This window comes from Centruroides sculpturatus, unplaced genomic scaffold (genome assembly GCF_000671375.1).
Source record: "Centruroides sculpturatus isolate CEXI.00-Female unplaced genomic scaffold, Cexi_2.0 scaffold142, whole genome shotgun sequence".
NCBI lineage: Eukaryota > Metazoa > Arthropoda > Arachnida > Scorpiones > Buthidae > Centruroides > Centruroides sculpturatus.
The window spans coordinates 594083-613395 of NW_019384352.1; the positions used below are offsets into that span (position 1 = coordinate 594083).

Sequence of the window (19313 nt, forward strand, 5' to 3'; positions counted from 1 at the left end):
AAGTTAATTATTTCTCGTTCTCATTCTAATTAAATATTAATAATTTTAGAAATATATCAAAATTTGTTTGTAGTTAAAAAATTTATTTATTAATTTTTCTAAAATATAAACATGTAGCATTTCTGCGTGCAGAAGAGATGTTATGAATTCAAAATTCCGTTATTTATTCCTTTTATTTAAAATTTTACCTTATTTGGAAATTTTTTCCAAATTTGATTTTAAAAATATTTACGTCACCGAAATATATTCAAATTTAACCAATAGGCGTGAAATAAATTTATAAAACAATATACGTCACAGAAATATTAACCAATTATTTCACTCCGTTTCAAAATTTAAATCGAACAATACATATAGCAGTTTATATAGAATTTATTCGAATATTAACGAATAAATTAAAGATTCGTTTTATTTTTCTTATATAATTTTTGAAATTTATTCCAGAATAACCGCTTCATTTTCATAAATTATATTAATACTTTAATTTGAGCTGTGTGTTCTGTGTGTAATTGTTTTCCTTTAAGATATATTTTCGTATTTCCTTTGCAATATCCTTGAGAATAAGAGGAAATTCTGGAAGATTAAAAGATTGTTGACGGTAACAGCAAAGAAAACAACGTGAAAGTAAGCCTTTTTTTTTCTTGAGTGATCATCTGTATTCGGTAGTCGTCGATCGTGTAATCTCAGAGATAGAAAACTTCACCAAATCGATAGCTTGTTACGTTTCTATCTTTATCCAAATCACGTATTCCTGTACAAATTCTTTAAAGACTTCTTTATTAAACTATAAACACTTTAAAAAACAATTTGGGATGGCGTAAAAGCTCACTAATCTCATTTTAAAATCAAGAAAATATCCCGTCTTTCCTAAATCTCCAGAACGGAGTTAGATAGANAAAACATAATTAAATGCGGAGCTGTTCTTACACTAAATTACTAATAGTGATTGGCAGTAAATTATTAAATGAATTAGGAATGAAAATTGCTATCATAGAAATAAAAAAAATACATTTATTATTAATGTAATCGGTACAATAAATTTTATTTTAACATTTATCAAATAACGAAATAGTGCGGCATTTAATGAATGAATTATTAATTCAAATAACGTAATTAAATGTTTGTCACGTGATTAAACTTTTGCGAAAGTTTTATTTATTTTCTTTATAGACTATTTATAATTGCTAACAGACTATATTTCATTCATAATTTATTATTAAATAATGAAAAACATAAATCACGAGAAAATTTATTTATCACTAATTTAATTCCGACGTAACATTTCTGAAGATCACGTGATGTTGCATTCAATTTGGTTTATATTAATTAAAATAAAATTAAAATGCTTTTATTATACCTAATTATATCAATATATTAATTATATAACTGTAAAATATATTAATATATTCTAAAGTATAGATATTTATACGACATTGACCATATACGTTTACCATTTAATTTCGAGCGTAACACAAAAGCAGCTACTTGGTTACTCACGATTTGAGTAATTTATTTCGTAGTAACAGTAAATCAATATTATTTTACATAATCAAGCGCATGCAATCATTTCATTAAAAGGGCGGGACTGTTGACTTAATACAAAGTTATCAACGAGTTCGGATCAATAGCGCTATTATTATTATTAATAATTCGATTTTAAACCAATCACCATTAACGAAAAAATTTAAGACAGTTAAAATTAAAATTTAAATTTGTGTCATATCTTCTTAAGTGATAGTTGAAAATAAATAAAATAATAACATTTATTTCACTAAAAACTAATTAAAACGATTAAATAAATGTGGATAGTTTATGATGGTACTGTACTGTACATATTGACTCCATGGTAGAATCTTGGATTACTATACTGAATGTAAATGCTACATTAACTAGAAACCATAAGAGCGATGGTTATTAGAAAAGATTTAGATAGATAATAAGAAAACAATATAGAGAATATACTAAAAACAGTCGAAGCAAGCATAAGAAAATAAGAGTTTTGCTAAGAGGATTTAATAAAAGTATTAACTTAATAGAAAAATACAAAAATAAACTAAAAAGACAAATAATAAATACTAGAGAAATGAAAGAAAAATAAGTTATATTGGAATTAAATTGAAAAAATAAAATAGTTATTACCAAAAATGAAAGAAGCTTCTAAGAAACAACAGCTTAAGATGGTTGCTTCTTTAAGTTCTTTTGATTTACTACTCTCTAATGAACGGTAAATAAAGAAATTTTCATATTCTATAATGAAGTTAACAAATTTGAGATTGTTTTCGCAACAATTTGATAAGAAAAATTATTATTTTTATTTAATTCTTAGGTTTGAATTGTTAACTGAAGTTCTTGGATATACAAAAATGAACGACGCTAAAGAAACGTTATACGTGATTTGTTTAAATTACGTTTTACGTAATTTAACCGATGTTTTAACGATATTAAGGCAAAGAAAATTGGATTTAAATAAATTCTTTTCCGGTTTTCGTACGTTTATTTAATTAAAATTCTAAAATATCTACGAAAATGTATCATGTTAAGTTGATTGCCGTATTTCATAGCGCCCGCTGTTTGTGAAGATCTTTTGTATCGACCTTACAATAAACAAGAAATGATAACAAATTTGTTTAGATATGGGATAAAAGTTGTCGACTTATCTTATTATCAGCACGATTTTTCAATCAAATATCGTATAAAAAATTGTGAAGTAAGTCAAAATATGCAACAAAGGTGTCAAGTACGTTACGTTGCTGTAATTATCTGATCGTAATCTGTATTGATCTTATCATTAATTTCCTTACGTTAAGGTTGAATTATTTATTTATTGTTTATACTGATAAATAAATTATTTATTTTCTATTTTCAGACAATCGTTTATATGATTATGACTAAAACAAATTTATCAGAAAATAATATTAATACTTTAACTTGTCACTTGAAGAATGTATCAGTTCTTGTCTTAAATGGAACCAGAACAACTGACAGAGTTTTAGAAACGATAGGATCTAGTTGTCATTTTCTAGAAAATCTAGATGTATCAGGATGTCCAATAACAAATTCAGGGCTCTTACGTCTTTCTTACGATTCGCAACATCATAACACACGTTGCAAACATTTAAAAGTGTCGAAAATTCGCCGTACAGAAGTCACATGGTCGGGTATATTGTATATTTTGACACATAAACATGTTCTCGACGCAGATATCGACACACACGTGAATGGCTTACACTATTATTCTCTATTATTCCAACACAGCAAGCTAAATCTGAGAAAGATTCGCATTTATCCAATTCAGAATTATATAAGTGCAGTAGTATTTTAATGTTTACCCCAATTTGACATCATTGAAACTTTCGAATGCTCCTATAACGGACGAAGAATTGAAGAGTCTCCAGAAATTTCATTTTCTAAAAAAAAATTGGAAGTTAAAATAATAAATTGAAAAATTTGACATTTGAAGGTTTGTTGAAATTTCTTTTATTGATACTTTCCGGAAAACAGTTGGAAAATTCTACGTTATCAAATTTTGATTATGTCAATTTGCATTCTGTTGGATTGATTTGCAAAAATCTTAAAATTTCTCGATTTGTATTCTATCAAAGAAGTAAATTCTATGAAGGAAAATGGAAAAATATTTATTAATAACGAAAACATTTTTAGTTCTATAATATGTTTAGGATTTTACTCGTTAATTGATCGGAAAAGTACACTCGATATAATTCGACACATTAAACATATAATCCATCTCAATGTAGCCTATATAATTGCATTAAACCTAAAAACATTGTTAACTTGATAGTGGACAGACTTACAGACTTTAAAATAATTTTTATTAGAACAAGAATGAACATGTTTACTGAGGAGAAGATTGAAAAAATCCATAAAAAAATTCATCTAAGAAACCGAAATTTAAGCTTTATATACAAAGTTATATAAAGTATCCTTGTCTGATTGCTTATTAAATTATAAAATTATAACATAGACATTACTAGAAAATATATAAAAATTATTTAAAATATAACGTTAAATTTAGATTCCATTATTAATATTTTTAACGATAAAGTTTTTAATTTATTTTATTATTATTATTATTATTAATTCGATTTTAAACCAATCACCATTAACGAAAAAATTTAAGACAGTTAAAATTAAAATTTAAATTTGTGTCATATCTTCTTAAGTGATAGTTGAAAATAAATAAAATAATAACATNCACGTGATAAATGTTAATTTTTTTTTAAAAAATTACGTCAAACATTTTAAGCAATAAATACTATTATTATTATTATTATTACAAAAATATTACAGGTTTTATTAATATATAAAACCTCTATATAAATTAATTTCTTTCATCATCAATTTAAAAAAAAAAACATAATTAAATGCGGAGCTGTTCTTACACTAAATTACTAATAGTGATTGGCAGTAAATTATTAAATGAATTAGGAATGAAAATTGCTATCATAGAAATAAAAAAAATACATTTATTATTAATGTAATCGGTACAATAAATTTTATTTTAACATTTATCAAATAACGAAATAGTGCGGCATTTAATGAATGAATTATTAATTCAAATAACGTAATTAAATGTTTGTCACGTGATTAAACTTTTGCGAAAGTTTTATTTATTTTCTTTATAGACTATTTATAATTGCTAACAGACTATATTTCATTCATAATTTATTATTAAATAATGAAAAACATAAATCACGAGAAAATTTATTTATCACTAATTTAATTCCGACGTAACATTTCTGAAGATCACGTGATGTTGCATTCAATTTGGTTTATATTAATTAAAATAAAATTAAAATGCTTTTATTATACCTAATTATATCAATATATTAATTATATAACTGTAAAATATATTAATATATTCTAAAGTATAGATATTTATACGACATTGACCATATACGTTTACCATTTAATTTCGAGCGTAACACAAAAGCAGCTACTTGGTTACTCACGATTTGAGTAATTTATTTCGTAGTAACAGTAAATCAATATTATTTTACATAATCAAGCGCATGCAATCATTTCATTAAAAGGGCGGGACTGTTGACTTAATACAAAGTTATCAACGAGTTCGGATCAATAGCGCTATTACTGTATTATTTTAATACTGCATAATTGTTAATACATATTTTTAAATTCGTGTATCATATTTAAGTTGAAAATGGCATCGTGTTTGTTTCGCGAATATCCTTTTATATCCAGAAATTTTATATAATAGAAATATTGATCCATTATTCAGTTGCTATAGATACTATAGTTTTCATATACTGTATATATATATGAAATTATGTATATAAGAAATAAATTGTAGTTTTAATAGTTAATTTCCTTGGTATGGCATCTTTAAATCCCCTTTTTTAATTTTTGATCTTCTTCCTAACGCATTATTAAAGCCTGTTACCTTCAGCTATTGGCTAGCATATTCTTAATGGCGCTAAACTTCTCATTCCCAATGAAGATGGATGAAAACTGAACTATGAAAGTAAAAATTTAGTGTTTTATTTAAGAACCACGCACTTTAGGAACCTCGCATACGAACAACTGAAGTCCTACTCTTAAGGATTCTAGAGCTTGTATTATATGTTATATTGTGTGATACGAGATTTACACTATAAATTTATATATTAAAAAATACTCCATGAAACTTCTACGACCACTCACAATCTACAGAAGCATTATCTCAATAGGCCAATTTCACTAATTAACGTTCTTAAAGATGGTCGATATTGCATCCAAACAAGAATGCTTTTAGTTATTATCAAGGGTACTATTACTAAATACCCTGCTGTTTTTTTTATGATTAGCATTATATAATGCATCCTTTAGATCCGTGATAAAAGCTTTTTAAAATTTATATAATTATGGATCCGCAAAGGTGCCACGATTTAATGTTAAGTAGCATTCTACACCTGGATTAATTGGTTTTAATTTAAAAAAGAGCTTTTCGACGAAACAAATAGTAGGAATTGTTGAATATAGTTAGCCAATTATGATTTAAATAATTTCTATAACAATTCGAGAACTCTTAGTGGAGCTTTATAGCTTCATGGAGCTCAGAGGAATTTGAATTATGGGGGCCTCATGACATTTTCCTTCGGTGGAATTTCTGTTTGGGGCCCCTGTTTGATGGGGCAATTACTCTTTTTTGCCCGTAGGATAACACGTCACTGAGAACTAGAACATTCAGGTTGCAGTCAAACCTCTGAACAACGGCCACTGATGGGAACGTAAAGAACAGCTCGCCGTTATTAGAGGTTCGACTGTATTAATTAAGCTATTAAAATTTCGGTATTTTGTTTCCTTTAAATTTTTCTAATATTAGAATAATTGAGATTATTAAAGTGCTTAGACGTTCCAGTAACAAAATCCAGATGATAAAAATGGCTGCCATTTTATTGTATTAGCGTTTGAAAGAATTTATTCGTTATTGATACTTTGAAATACAATTATCAATCCTCATGTGAGCCAAGAACTGTCGTACGGCCTTCTTTATCCAATAATTGACTAGTAAAGTATGTTCTCAAGACAAAATAAAATTTACAAATTGCATTATTCAAACTTATTGTTCTTAATCCTATCAAACGTAAGGTGCCATTACCGATAAAGGAAGACAATACGTTATCTTTTGGATAATATAATGAACAGAAAGCCGACGAACTAAATCTTATTGTGTAAGAATACAATAACTAACAAATTATTATTACTTACGCGCAATTAGTTCTATTAAAAATTTTCCCTAAATGCGATTGGCTGGATTTTGAAAAACGTAATTTATAAAATGACCAATTAAAGAGCGAGAAATTTAAATTTTCAAATTTTAAACAGAAACTGTTATTAAATGATATTATTTAACGGTTTTATCGTTTAATTTAACTACATTTATTTAAAAAAATTAATAAATTATTCCAAATTTAATCGAAATATATGAAAAAATTAATGATTTCTTCGCCGACAATAGCCACCTACGATGCGTGACGTCACGGGGATTAAGAGTGAAAGCATAAATACCGAACGATAGAGAAATTGGGCGTATTTGGCCGAAGAGGTTGTTGCTGTTAACAGGTTGGTGAATTTTTAAACTTTTATTTAATATTAAACCAATTTTTCTTGTAGTTTACTTAGAATCGTGAAGAAAAGTGTTTTCTTTATACATTTAAAGAAAAAAATTCAATTATAATAAATTTCGTGTAGTGCAAAATTTTTTTACGAATTGAAGCGCAACACACGCTTCTTTCTAAATAAATATATTTCATTTAAACAAATAATACTTTATTTAAGCATTATTTGTTTAAATAAACGCTACACTTCGCTTTAAAACTCAAAAAGGCAAAACCGAATATAGTATCTTGGATGACATTTATTTATATTTTTGTCATTTACTTCACTGGTGTTTACAGTTGATTTTTATCTATTATTTAAATGCTTTAAATTTCGTCAAACGTATTAAGTATATTTATGTAGTAACTCATTATAAGACCGTTTATAAAAGAAATTCTTTAAAAACAATAACCACTTCCGAGAAATAAATCCATTTTAATTTCTAGTAATTATTCTAATTGTAGGAATAGTTATCAATAGAAATGACCCCTATTGTTATATAAATCGGTTGTGGCATAGTTCCTAATTTGCATTTTAATAAGATTCTTAACACTGAATGTCAACAATTTGAGATTCGAAACACAAATCGATTACTCGATTTTCTGTAATTTCACTTCGTTACTCTCGAGATAATGTCTTGAAATGATTATTTCTCTACGTAAAATCGGTTCTTATGTACTGTACTTTTCGTTATTTATGATAAAACGCTAAATTTTACTTATTAAGAAAAATTTAAAAATAAACGATAAAAGCAATAAAAGTAAAATTTTATTATTGAATTAAATTTTAGTCTAATGAATTGAGTTGAGAATTTATGTTTGAAAAAAAAAAAAAAATTAAGTTTTAAACAAAATTTATTGTAGAATGCATCGTTATTATCACATTCTTGTTTTTCTTCTTGTTGTTTATTGTGTTGTTTTTCTTCTTTTTTGTTCTTCCTCATCTTCATCCTCTTCTTATTTTTCCTTGTTTCTCTTTTTGTTTTCTTACTTCTTCATCTCATCTTCATTCTCTTCTTCATTTTCCTTGTTTCTCTTTTTTCCCTTGCTTCTCCATCTCATCTTTATCACCCTATTTTTTTTCTTGATTTTGTTCCTATTCTTCATCCTCTTTTTCCTTACTTCTCAACCTCATCTTCATCTTTTTTCCTGCTCCTCTTCTTCCTTACTCCTCTTTCTTCTCTTCCTCTTTTTGATTATCGTCTTTATTTTTATCTTCACTAAAGAATGTCTTCAAGTTTTTTAAATCAATTACACGAGAATGTAGGAGGCATTTTATAATTATTATATTGCATAGTGTATTATTATTATTACGTAGTGTACGTTTACGTTCACTTTTATAACTTTTATTCATTTCCTCTTACTATATATATATATATTCTACAAACACTTCCTTTTATAGAACAGATTTATATCTTCTAAAACGAGATATTAAAGAATTAAATGACAAATCCTAATAAAATTAACGATACTCTGAAGAATATTCCAATCGCATTAATCGTCAGAATTTGATAGCCTTATAAACTTATAATCTACTTGTTGGAATGCGTACGTAATTTGATAGTAAATTTTATTTAAATAAACTGAAGGCTATAATTTTTGATTACAAATTATTGACAAATAAAATAATATACAAAATTCCTCACAAACTGATGCCTCCATTGTGAGCCCGGCGATAGGTTTGATTAGAAAGGTCCTCTTAGTACCCATGGAGTGAAGATACAAAAATAAAAAATAAAACATGATAGAGGAAAGACTTTATTCTGCATCGAAATTAAAACTACTAAAGAAAATGAGCAATTATTTATTGTGACATCATCAAAATGCCTGGGTGCGTGCAATTTTTCGTCACAATGCTCTCAATTTTAGTAGTGTCTTGCCTCTGTAAATCACACTTTTCCTGTTAACAATGAAGACATACCAGTCGTCTATTTAACTCCATTCAGGAGAAATTATTTGAATTGAAATAAAGGCACTTCAGGTACAACCGGAAGTTCGTATATAGTTAATTACGTAGTTCCGACTTTCATCTACCTAATATCGTTCTCGAGATTAAGGAAAGACAGACAGACGGACGCTAGTGGGAATTTATAGGTTTACAATTTTTTTTTCAAATTGCAGCCAAACTTGAATGAAACGTAACGGCTTACAAATAAAAATTTTAATAGAAGAATTAACAAAATAGAATATTTTACAATGTTTTAATCTTTATTTTTAGTCTGTACGTAATGTACTGTACAGGCTGTAAACGCGTGTTTATATTTAAATATTCAGAAAAGTAATCAAAATCGTACCCAAATTCATGTTAAAAGCTTTCAATTAATTGTTACAAATTATTGCTCAAACTTACATTTGCTTATTTGCAAAAAACAAGTATTTTTTACTTTTAAATTACAAGGTTTAATTGTGTTAATCTCAGATTTATTGACGACAGGATGGCTTAAACCAGTGGTGTCCAACCCGCAGCCCGCGGGCCGCATGCGGCCTAATAAACGTGTAAACAATACCGACAAATTTTTTCTTTTAGTTTATTTCAACGGAATGAACTGAAAAAAGAAGTTTCACAAAGCCGTAAACCTTTATATATATTTTATTTTTGAGTGGAAAGGAAATATTTTCAAATACTTGAAGATGTGTGAATAAGGAAGGAATACTAAATAAAGCTAAAGTTGCGACTGAAATAATTATAGACCCAAATTCGGGGAAAGGAGTGAAAGGTTAAAAGATAAAAAAGTAGTGAGAAAGGTTAGACTTTCTGTTTTAATTAAATTAAGCAAATGTGGACCCTTAATTTTCCAACTTTAATTTCCAACACTTCTTTATCTTTTGTCCTTTCTCTCCTTTCCCCGCATTTGGGTCTAAATCCTTTGAGTTCAACTCCGGCTTTATTTAGTATTCCTTCCAGCGTTGCATGATTTGGCTACTTTGCACCAAAGTCGGCTACCTTTTTTTTTTAGTTTGGCGTAAAAAATATCATTTGGCCTATTTGTGTTTTTCAAATAAATTTTTGTTTGTCTCCTTTATAATAAATGAATTTATTTATTTCTAAGTAAAAATTGAAAGTGTCTGTAAAAAAGTATTTTTTAAAATATCCTTTTTCGTGATAAAGATTTAATACTTATTACTATAATCTAGACATGTTAATCCTTAAATATACAAATATACTTAAGGATTGGGCCACAAGTATATTATATATACTTGTGGCCTAAAACTCCATGACATCTTCCAATGTGGCCCAGAGAAACAAAAAAGTTGGACATCCCTGGCTTAAACGATAGTTACTAGCGGAATCCGAGTTCGAGTCGGCTCAATACAGTAGACCCCCTGTAACACTGTTGATTTTTCCGTGTTATATGTATTCCATGTTGTACGAGTCACTTAGATTTTACAAATACGTGTGCCTTTCTGTGCCTGGCTCACGTATTTGTAAAATCTAAGTGACTCGTACAACATGGAATTCATATAACACGGAAAAATCAACATTGTTACACGGGGTCTACTGTATTTATGAATAACCACGTTCCTTACCATTAATCTATGCCTGTTGTGGACATGGCCAATTCCAGCACGTGTTTATATATGGCCTTTTTCGGGCCCACAGGGTGAAATGAGAAAAAAACAATTTTCTGATTAATGCAAATATCAGTTTGTAAATTTAAGCAATGATCGGAATTTCAAAGTACTTAGAAAATTTGGTGAAAAAACGAAATATTTATTAAAAACTTAATAAATTAATAATTGACACGCTTCAAATTTAGCATTTTTTTATTCTATGACGAATTAAAGGACGGCCATGTTGAAAATGTCTACGTAAACAATTTGAAGGAAAGATCATCTTTATTTATAGCATGTCGAAAATATTGAAATATTAAATATTTCAATATTTTCTAGAAATATTTAAGTACACAATAAATGTTGTTTACATCAAAATTTGAATATAAAAATTTTGAAAAAGAAAAACACATTCCCTAAAAACATAAAAATCAATTTATAGCTTGAGGATGTTTACTTTCTCAATAAAAATTGCTATAGATGGAATATATATTTAAAATGACATTTATAGTTCTTCATTTTTATACTTCTGGAATAATAAAATCATATTTTTGAATGGTTTTTAATAAATGTATGTATTAAGTTAGATATACGTTATAAATTCGAAAAGTAAAAAATACACACGTAGACCAAAAATGGCGGATTTGTATTCAAAGCCTTTATTTTCATATAAATTAAAAGAATTTATATAAATATTTCTTTATAAAATTATTATTTTAACGTAAACATAGAATTANCTTTCATCTAACACTATTCTCGAGATTAAGGAAGGGCAGACAGATAACAGTGGGAATTTATAGGTCTACAATGTTTTCAAATTGCAGCCCAATTAAAAACTTAAGGTGGTTATCAAAACATTATAGCTAAGGATTGCAATTGCTGGATCCCTCATCCAGCAATCCAGCTGGATCCAGCGTATTTTTCGGCCTGCTGGATCCAGCGCTGAGGATCCGCAAATACTCAATTAACTTTCTAAATAATGGTGCAAAAGTCTACGTTGTCAACGTTGCCGCTTTGCTAAGTGCGCTATCGCTCGGAGGCTAGAGCGACGTTGCCATTCAGTGCAGCACGTGCTACACTCCCTCTCTACACCGCACCACCCGTCCTTTTACCTCTGCTGATCTAATTGACAGTTGACTTTTCGCTCTCGCTAAATAAAGTGTCTTCGCGCTAAATAAAATAAGTAACATCCTCTCCTAGTCCTGGTGCATAATTCTAATTTACGGTCGGTTGTGACGTCAATGAATCACGTGACGGATCGCCGCTTCAGCTGCGAGACACCGCACTTTTTCGACTTTTTTTCCTGAATAAACTCGGTGCGCAATAAAAACGTTATTTATTTCATTTTTCGCAGCTCGAAGAAATTAGAGAATTTGAATTTTTTAAAANGGCGACGCTACGCGACGCCGCGCGTCATCTATTTTTTTATTATTTTATTTACACGGGAAAAATACTTCTCACTTATGTGTTTACTCTAATCTGGAACATTTTATCCCTCTATTAAAGGAAACTAACAATACAAGCAGGAGATTTTACGTATAAAAATACTTGCGATGTTTACGATGCGCTCTACATATGTCGTTGAAATGACGATGAAGACGGTTTACGTAAAAATAATACTTTGCTCATAAAAAAATTCCTTTAATTTTTATCTTAATGATTATCTAAGTAAATTACGTTACGCTCACGAAATGTTAATTGTCTACACTATATCAAATTTTTAATTGAATTTTTAAGAATTAAACCTTAAAAAAAATTCTATTAAAACTCGCAGATTAAGTGACCAAGTAATTTTATTTTGTTAGAAATTACAAACTTCAAAAAGTTGTAATTAAAAATCTTTAACAAGATTAATTTAAATTGGAGAAGATTATTTTAAATAAGAGAGAGTGTAATTTAGAAAATAATACAGTAAAATTTAAATAAATTGTAGAACTTTGTTCTTGAATACAGTGATAAAAGTTGGCATTTACAGAAGAATATCGCTTTATAGAAATTAAAAAAAAATTCATATCGTTAAAATTAATCTATTAATTATTCAAAGGGAATTGCTACAATTTAAATTACAATTACCATATTAATGAGAAAAATTTACATAAATGACAAAAATTTTAATGAAGATATCAAGTGAGAAAATGTCACGCGACACATTTATTGTTCGATTAAATTTAATTGTTACTAAATAATATTTACAATAAATATTAATATTATAAAAAAAATCTCAAGCCGATGTTACTGAAAATAATAGTTTACATCGCTACTTAATTTATCTCATTAATTTTTAAGCAGACAAGCATGAAACTGTAGATGTAGGGCTTGTTGCGATTAGTACAATGAACACCCAATTCAGTCCAAAGATGGTTCGTATGCAAGAAGACATCACAGGTGACATGAGGGCACGCAGTGCAAAACTACAATGAGGACAAAGAAAGTCGCTGTTAAAGGCATTCGTCTCAAGTTCAAGTGAGTTCGTACCTGCAATGTGGCTAGAAAAAACCACCAGTGTAGTTACATAAACCAAATTCTATAATAAAATACAATAAAAGGGTTAGAAGTACGAAATTAGCTAATCTTAATGTTTGTTCTTATTTTTTGCCCGAGCAACGCCGGGCTTACCTGCTAGTTTTTCAATAATTTATTTCAGATATAAAGTATGCAATGAAAGTAAGGGTTGTATTTCATAATACCGAGGAAAACCACACTCTTGATGATCCATCTTAATATAATGGTCTCGATTATTTGACATACGAACGGTGTTACTATATGCGCTTCCGTTTCCATGAGAATTTGTTATGTCACACATCCTGTTTTCACGTTTACTCGTGTTTCTTTTATGTGTACGGTATTGCATATCAACACGCCTTATTGTTTGCCCTCTCTTCAAGAAGAATCGGTAACGAAAGGCGACAAGTAACGCCATTTGTTGCCTTCAGGCCTATACAGTCTCGTTAATCCGGCACGCTAAGAATGGGCGGATTAAGAAGAGTCTAGTGTAGTTTACTTGTTAATATAATAGAATTAGAAATAGCGTCGTGCAATATTGATATTAACAATTTTATTACATTTAAAGGTCTAGTTTAAGTTAATTAGGATTTAATTTATACTCAATTAATAGCATTATTCTCCCTTTCCTAGCATTGTTAAAACAAATTAGCATTTTAAAATTTTAGTAAAACTGTGTTTAGGCGATTTAAAATAAGAAAAAAATGCTTCCAGAAGATTTTATTTACAGAAAGATTTTTATCAAAATAAATTTATTATATAAAATCCAGTACAAAGTACAGGACATTCAATCGTCATAAAGATTGGTAAGAGATAATCCGCGAGAACGTATTTATCTAAAATTTTTGTTTTGAATTCTCAATATTAAGTATCTTTTTCGTATATTTTATAATTTTTAAAATTATTCCCATAAAAATATATTGTTTTTTCTTAAGAAAATAAAAAAAAGAATTACCTTGAGGTATCGATTAACGAGGCGACACATTATACTTTCTATTTAGCAAACACCATTAAATATTAACAATAAATATGTAATTTGTTTTTCTAATTATTTATTTAAAGAAGATTTAATCCTGCTAGATAATTTTATAAATTTCCACTTAAAAAAAACAACCTAATTTTTCTAAATTTGCATCCTGGGTACATAAGAATACAAAACTGGAATATTTCTAATGCTAGACTGTAAAAAAAATGGAGTCGAGACAAATATTTGTTTAGAATAATTTAGAAAATTTTTTAAAAAATCATTTTGACATGAATTTAAATTGATTTTTGTTTATGTTTTGACAGATGCCAGTTACTACAGTTCATTTATTATTAACGATATTGCATCAATGTCTCTCCTCCATCTTAGAATGAAAGGCGACATTTAACATTTTAGTGAGGAATCGCTTGCTTGTTTCTTATTGAATAAGATATTTGATTAAAAGATTTAATTCTTATTTTCTTCAATAGAGGGAAGTTAAATTTTATACTTACGACTGTATTCACAATCAGTTTAGAAGTTAACCAATTACCAGTCACTTGACTTTTAGTACATGAACGTTTATTGGTTAACTTCTGACTTTAACTCTTGATCACTTGTGGATAAGGACGTTTTATGTTGTAACAGTTTAAATTAATAATTGGCATAAGTTTTATTGTACCATGACTTATGTTTAACAAAAAAATAACAAATACAGTGCATTGAAAAATTATTAGCTGTGTTTTCAACTTTTATTGTCCGAATGAATCGCTTATAATATTGGGCGCATTACCTAGTAAAGCGGCTTCGATACAGCTGTATAAGCAAGCCAATGATGGCACGTTTCAGTTTGAAACTGGCCATGCCATTGGCTTGCTTACACAACAGTTTAAGGCCGCTTTACCAGTCAATTCGTCCATTGACTGAAATCTTGAAGGCGATCGATTTCGCGTCACAGACTAATCATAATTAAGTAGAACAAATTTTCGGCTTGCCCAATGTAATCAATTGTGTTTAGACATCGATCATTGTTATCGATCATTGATAGAATCTGTTTCGGATTAATCGGATTAATGCGACATGCCAATTTTTCTTATCCATTTAGATCTTTCGGATTATTTTTCTTGCTTGTTTCATGTTCATCAATGCTGCTTTAAAAAAACAATATTATAATACTCTTTATTATACAATAAAGCGTTTATATTTAATTTTCAAACAGATTTTATAAGAAGTAAAATTAAAAATCTAGTGTTTGCACCACATAGTCGCCGCCATATTTTATAAGAATATAATATAATGCAAAGATAACGTGTATTTGAGATCTAACACTTTGAATTCATTTAAATAATTTCAAATATTGTGTAAAATATAATTATAATGGAAGTGTAAATACAAAATTTGCACGACGCTACCAAAAGGCGTGGAGTTATAACATGGCGCCGAGCATACGGTACAAAACAAAAATATAAGTTTTAATTTGTAAATATTGATAAGTAAATTTAATTATTATAATTACAGAGAAACGAAAATGAAGATGATTGCTTTATATGTAACTTTATTTATATTTGTAAGTATCGAGGCTTATAATGAAGAGAAGCCCATCTATAAATGGAGTCCAATTGTTTTTCGAAATTTAAAAAAAGATGACGTGAGTATACAACTATTTCGCAGTTTATCTTTTTATAAAAAGTGTTTTATTCTTATATATTTGTAAAAAAAAATATATTTTTAAATGTTTGAAATAATACGGAACGGAAAAGCGTGTCCTCCCACTCAACTAGCCATACAAGATGTCAAAATGGATTCCTGGATTAAATCTGGTCCGAACTAATTTTTCATAGATTTCTGTTCTAGACCAGAGACCTATGCCTTTAAATATTGCTGTATTGATCATGAACAGTTCATAATTGATACATGTGTCATGTTAGCAACACTTACTGAATTGTGTATTAAAGGGTTTAAAAGGCCGGATGGCCGAGCGGTCAAGGCAGCAACCTACCTGGGGGATCCGGGTTCGAATCCGAACGGGTCGAAAAATCCCCAGGAAATTTTCGGGGGGTGGTCCGTTCGGATATGCCGGGCCCCGGTCCTCACCACCCGGCAGCCCCATTGTGGACCTGGCCGAACCCATAATGGGCTTGCATAAAAGAGGTCCTCGTAGTGCCCACAGGGCGGAGAGTTTAAAAAAAGAACTCTTTTTTTCAAATACAATAATTCCTTTATACACAGCAGAGTTCAGGTTTTTTTAAAACTCCTTCCTCCACGTGAACACTACAATGACCTTTATCTTTCTTTAGGAAACCTATTATGAGTTTGGCCAAGCTAGAACAGGGACGTGCGTGATATCCAAAAAAATTCCTGAGTTTTTCGACCCGTCAGGACTCGATCCTGGATCCATCAATGCTGTAGACTGCCAGCTTAACCACTTAGCCATCTGGCTATCAGATGATGTATATAATTAAAGAGCATATTTATTGTCCACAGGGTGGAAAAACTAAAAATGGTTTTGCGGGAGGGATACTTCAATGCAACAGGTGAGCATTGAAGTATCAACAGAAGCCTTTCTATCGGTTGGTCGGTTAGTGTTTTTCGGTGCAAGCGCCACCTTTCTATGGGAAACTTGCCTGTGTTTAGGTGTTAGACAAGTGAAGTAAACCTGGAGAACAGGACACTTCAATGGTTTTTATCCATTCGGCCATTGGTGAGCAGAAACAAAAATTAATTATAATGAAATAATGAAAAATAATTATGATTACGAAGAAGGCTGACTTCAAGAGTATTAAGATATAAACGTTAAAAATATAATTTCTATCTTAAATGTATTCTATGTATAAGAAGTTTTATTTTTATTTGCAGTACCAATATAGGTGTGCACCAGAGAAAGCTCTGTGTATGTTCTCCTGGTCGAAGTATGGCATGTACATGAAACAACCGTGTTGTCATGGTCTGGTCTGTGAACGAATTGGAATCTATAACATGTGTCTCAGGCCGTAAGTAATTTATCTTAATTTCTTCAACATATTTAGAATCGTTCACAATTTCTTTTGGAAATAACTAAAATTCTGAATTGGAGAGTAGATTCGCTTATTTTTTTTAACTGATTAAAATATTCACTAATTATATTTCTATCCCATTAAGTCTTGTCCCAATGCCAATAATTATTCATTGTGAGAAAGAATTGTGAATGATTGACGTTAGTATGATAGTATATTAGAGTTTATGCTATAGTTTTGACTTTCAATGGACAAAAATTCAACAGGTACCAATCATATTATAGCTTCAGAGTGGCTGAATGATTAGAAATAGGCTCTAGCTTATACAAGTTACTTTTTGAGCTTCTGATCCAGATTTGATCTTGTATCTCTGGAAGCAGCATTCAGAGGAATCCAAGATCAAATCCGAATCACTGTGAAAAGGAAACCAGAGAACAACAATTAACAATTAAACCTTTTTATTATTAGTTAAATATATTAATTCTCTTCATATTTTTCAGCGTTTGGGAGCAAAATGAAGTCAACTCTCTGTATTAAATATCTCTGCAATATGAACATTCTTCTTCATCGGTGTCAAAACTGGACATTGTTACACGACATTCCGTGAAATGTCTTCTGTGTAAATTTTAACCATTTAAAACTAATCCAAATATATGTCCATAAATATAAATACTGTACTTATTATCATGTAGTATCATTCACATAAATGTTACATTTTAATAATGTATATTTAATTTTCAATAAATTGTTGTTGGTTCAATTTATTAGACTTGTCTATATGAAGAATTTATATTAAGTTTAGCTTTTTAATGTGAAGATGTTGAAGTAGAGCTTTGGCAATACTTCTGAAAATTCTAAAGCACTATTTTCAACTTTCTTTGAGTATCCTGTTGTTTACTTTAGTGTGTGTGATATGCCTGATATTGAATAATTTTAATTAATGGGTATAAGAAAATTGCACAACACCATAGACGTTTATTGCAACTCCCTGCTATGTTGGAATAAACTGTTGCATCAAACTGTCGGAAGGTTGGTTGGCATCATAATCATCTAATCTGGATAGGAACCGAAAAGTTATGTTTCCTAATTTAAGTTACTTAAATTGGATTGAATACTTCACTCCAAAAAAATTAACAAACATTGCTAGATTTAGGTAAGACAAACTCACTTCTTGCATAAATGGTATCACAATATACCCTAATACACAACTTTGTTGTATATTGTTTTACAGTGAACTTAATAAAATGTGATACAAGATACTATAACACATCTGTTGAGACATAATTTATGTCTCAACAGATAAAGTAGAAATGTCCATTACAATGAGATAAAATCTGATTATACTGTATGTGTAACTCTGAAGTAAAAGTTTGTAAGATAAATGTAGTGACATAAGATGTGCTCCCAACAAAAGACTTGATATTAGCATATTAAGTTAGAACTGTAACCTGTTCTTTTCTCATAAGATTTTCACATTGCGTATTCTGAAACTGTGTCTTCTTTTATCTGTTTGTTTTTACTGTCATAACTAGGTGCATAGACAGATAACAACAAATTTCTTGGCTTTACTCTGAACCAAGTTCAGATTACCAAGTTACTCTGAACCAAGTTCAGAGTAAAGCCAAGAAATTTTATCTGTAAAAGTATTTTTAAGTGTAAATAAGTAATTTTAAGCAAGATGTATACCAGTTAACACCTCCTTACAAGAAATGCCGATAGAAGAGGGGCTTATGCCCGAAATGTGTCTTGGCCGACAAGATATTCCCGAATAAAGATTGATGTCAGAAATGTCCAGTGTCTGTCTATGCACCTAGTTGTGACAGTAAAAACAAAAAGATTTTCACACTTTCTTCGATTACTATGTGAAAATAATTTCAATAAAGAATCGCAACTCATACATAATATAAAAGCTGGATCCTTTTTATCTGGACAAAAGTAAAATTGTGCTTTAATCACATTAAAAATCATTCAATGAACACACTTTGTTATAAGTATTTTAATGTTTTCTCTTTGGCTAGATGAAATTATCATTATGTAATTAAGTGTAAGTCCATATTTATACAAGTTTATTATAAAACTATATACAAAATATTTACACTGACTGAATTTCTTTTAATTTTTTCCAATTCGTAATTTTATCTGAAATAACAGAAAACAGAAAATCAATACAATTGGGATATAAACGTT

The 19313-nt window shown here is 29.1% G+C and overlaps 2 protein-coding genes across 8 annotated transcripts; both read left to right on the forward strand.

Annotated features, from left to right (window-relative positions):
• The first annotated feature begins 395 nt into the window (after nucleotides 1-395).
• On the forward strand, nucleotides 396-17890 carry LOC111637977. Of its 5 annotated transcripts, XR_002758776.1 has the most exons (5): nucleotides 396-624; nucleotides 6977-7080; nucleotides 15652-15781; nucleotides 16990-17123; nucleotides 17627-17890. XR_002758776.1 is itself a non-coding variant. In XM_023383616.1 (4 exons), exons 2-4 carry the CDS (start codon nucleotides 15662-15664, stop codon nucleotides 17661-17663), a joined length of 291 nt encoding a protein of 96 aa, XP_023239384.1. In that variant the 5' UTR covers nucleotides 396-624; nucleotides 15652-15661; the 3' UTR covers nucleotides 17664-17890. The 5 variants fall into 5 exon arrangements, 4 of the variants coding, with proteins under 4 accessions (XP_023239384.1, XP_023239375.1, XP_023239355.1 ...); XM_023383616.1 differs by lacking the exon at nucleotides 6977-7080; XM_023383607.1 differs by lacking the exon at nucleotides 396-624 and having other exon boundaries at nucleotides 6971-7080.
• LOC111637957 lies at nucleotides 1810-3947 on the forward strand. 3 transcript variants are annotated; one of them, XM_023383567.1, is made up of 4 exons: nucleotides 1810-2224; nucleotides 2327-2487; nucleotides 2562-2752; nucleotides 2867-3947. In XM_023383567.1, the coding sequence occupies exons 1-4, from the start codon at nucleotides 2145-2147 to the stop codon at nucleotides 3320-3322; spliced, it is 888 nt and encodes a 295-aa protein (XP_023239335.1). In that variant the 5' UTR covers nucleotides 1810-2144; the 3' UTR covers nucleotides 3323-3947. The 3 variants fall into 3 exon arrangements, with proteins under 3 accessions (XP_023239335.1, XP_023239342.1, XP_023239349.1); XM_023383574.1 differs by having other exon boundaries at nucleotides 2562-2737; XM_023383581.1 differs by having other exon boundaries at nucleotides 2562-2707.
• Nucleotides 17891-19313: the final 1423 nt, after the last annotated feature.

What these genes read in the sequence shown, in the direction of transcription:
- LOC111637977 (XM_023383587.1), top strand. Translation starts at nt 13,084, where the DNA reads ATGAGGACAAAGAAAGTCGCTGTTAAAGGCATTCGTCTCAAGTTCAA. An exon ending in GGCATTCGTCTCAAGTTCAA is followed by an intron (nt 13,131 to 15,651) that starts GTGAGTTCGTAC and finishes TTATAATTACAG; the next exon opens with AGAAACGAAAATGAAGATGA. An exon ending in TATAACATGTGTCTCAGGCC is followed by an intron (nt 17,124 to 17,626) that starts GTAAGTAATTTA and finishes CATATTTTTCAG; the next exon opens with CGTTTGGGAGCAAAATGAAG.
- LOC111637957 (XM_023383567.1), top strand. Translation starts at nt 2,145, where the DNA reads ATGAAAGAAGCTTCTAAGAAACAACAGCTTAAGATGGTTGCTTCTTTA. An exon ending in TTACTACTCTCTAATGAACG is followed by an intron (nt 2,225 to 2,326) that starts GTAAATAAAGAA and finishes TTTAATTCTTAG; the next exon opens with GTTTGAATTGTTAACTGAAG. An exon ending in GTCAAGTACGTTACGTTGCT is followed by an intron (nt 2,753 to 2,866) that starts GTAATTATCTGA and finishes TTCTATTTTCAG; the next exon opens with ACAATCGTTTATATGATTAT.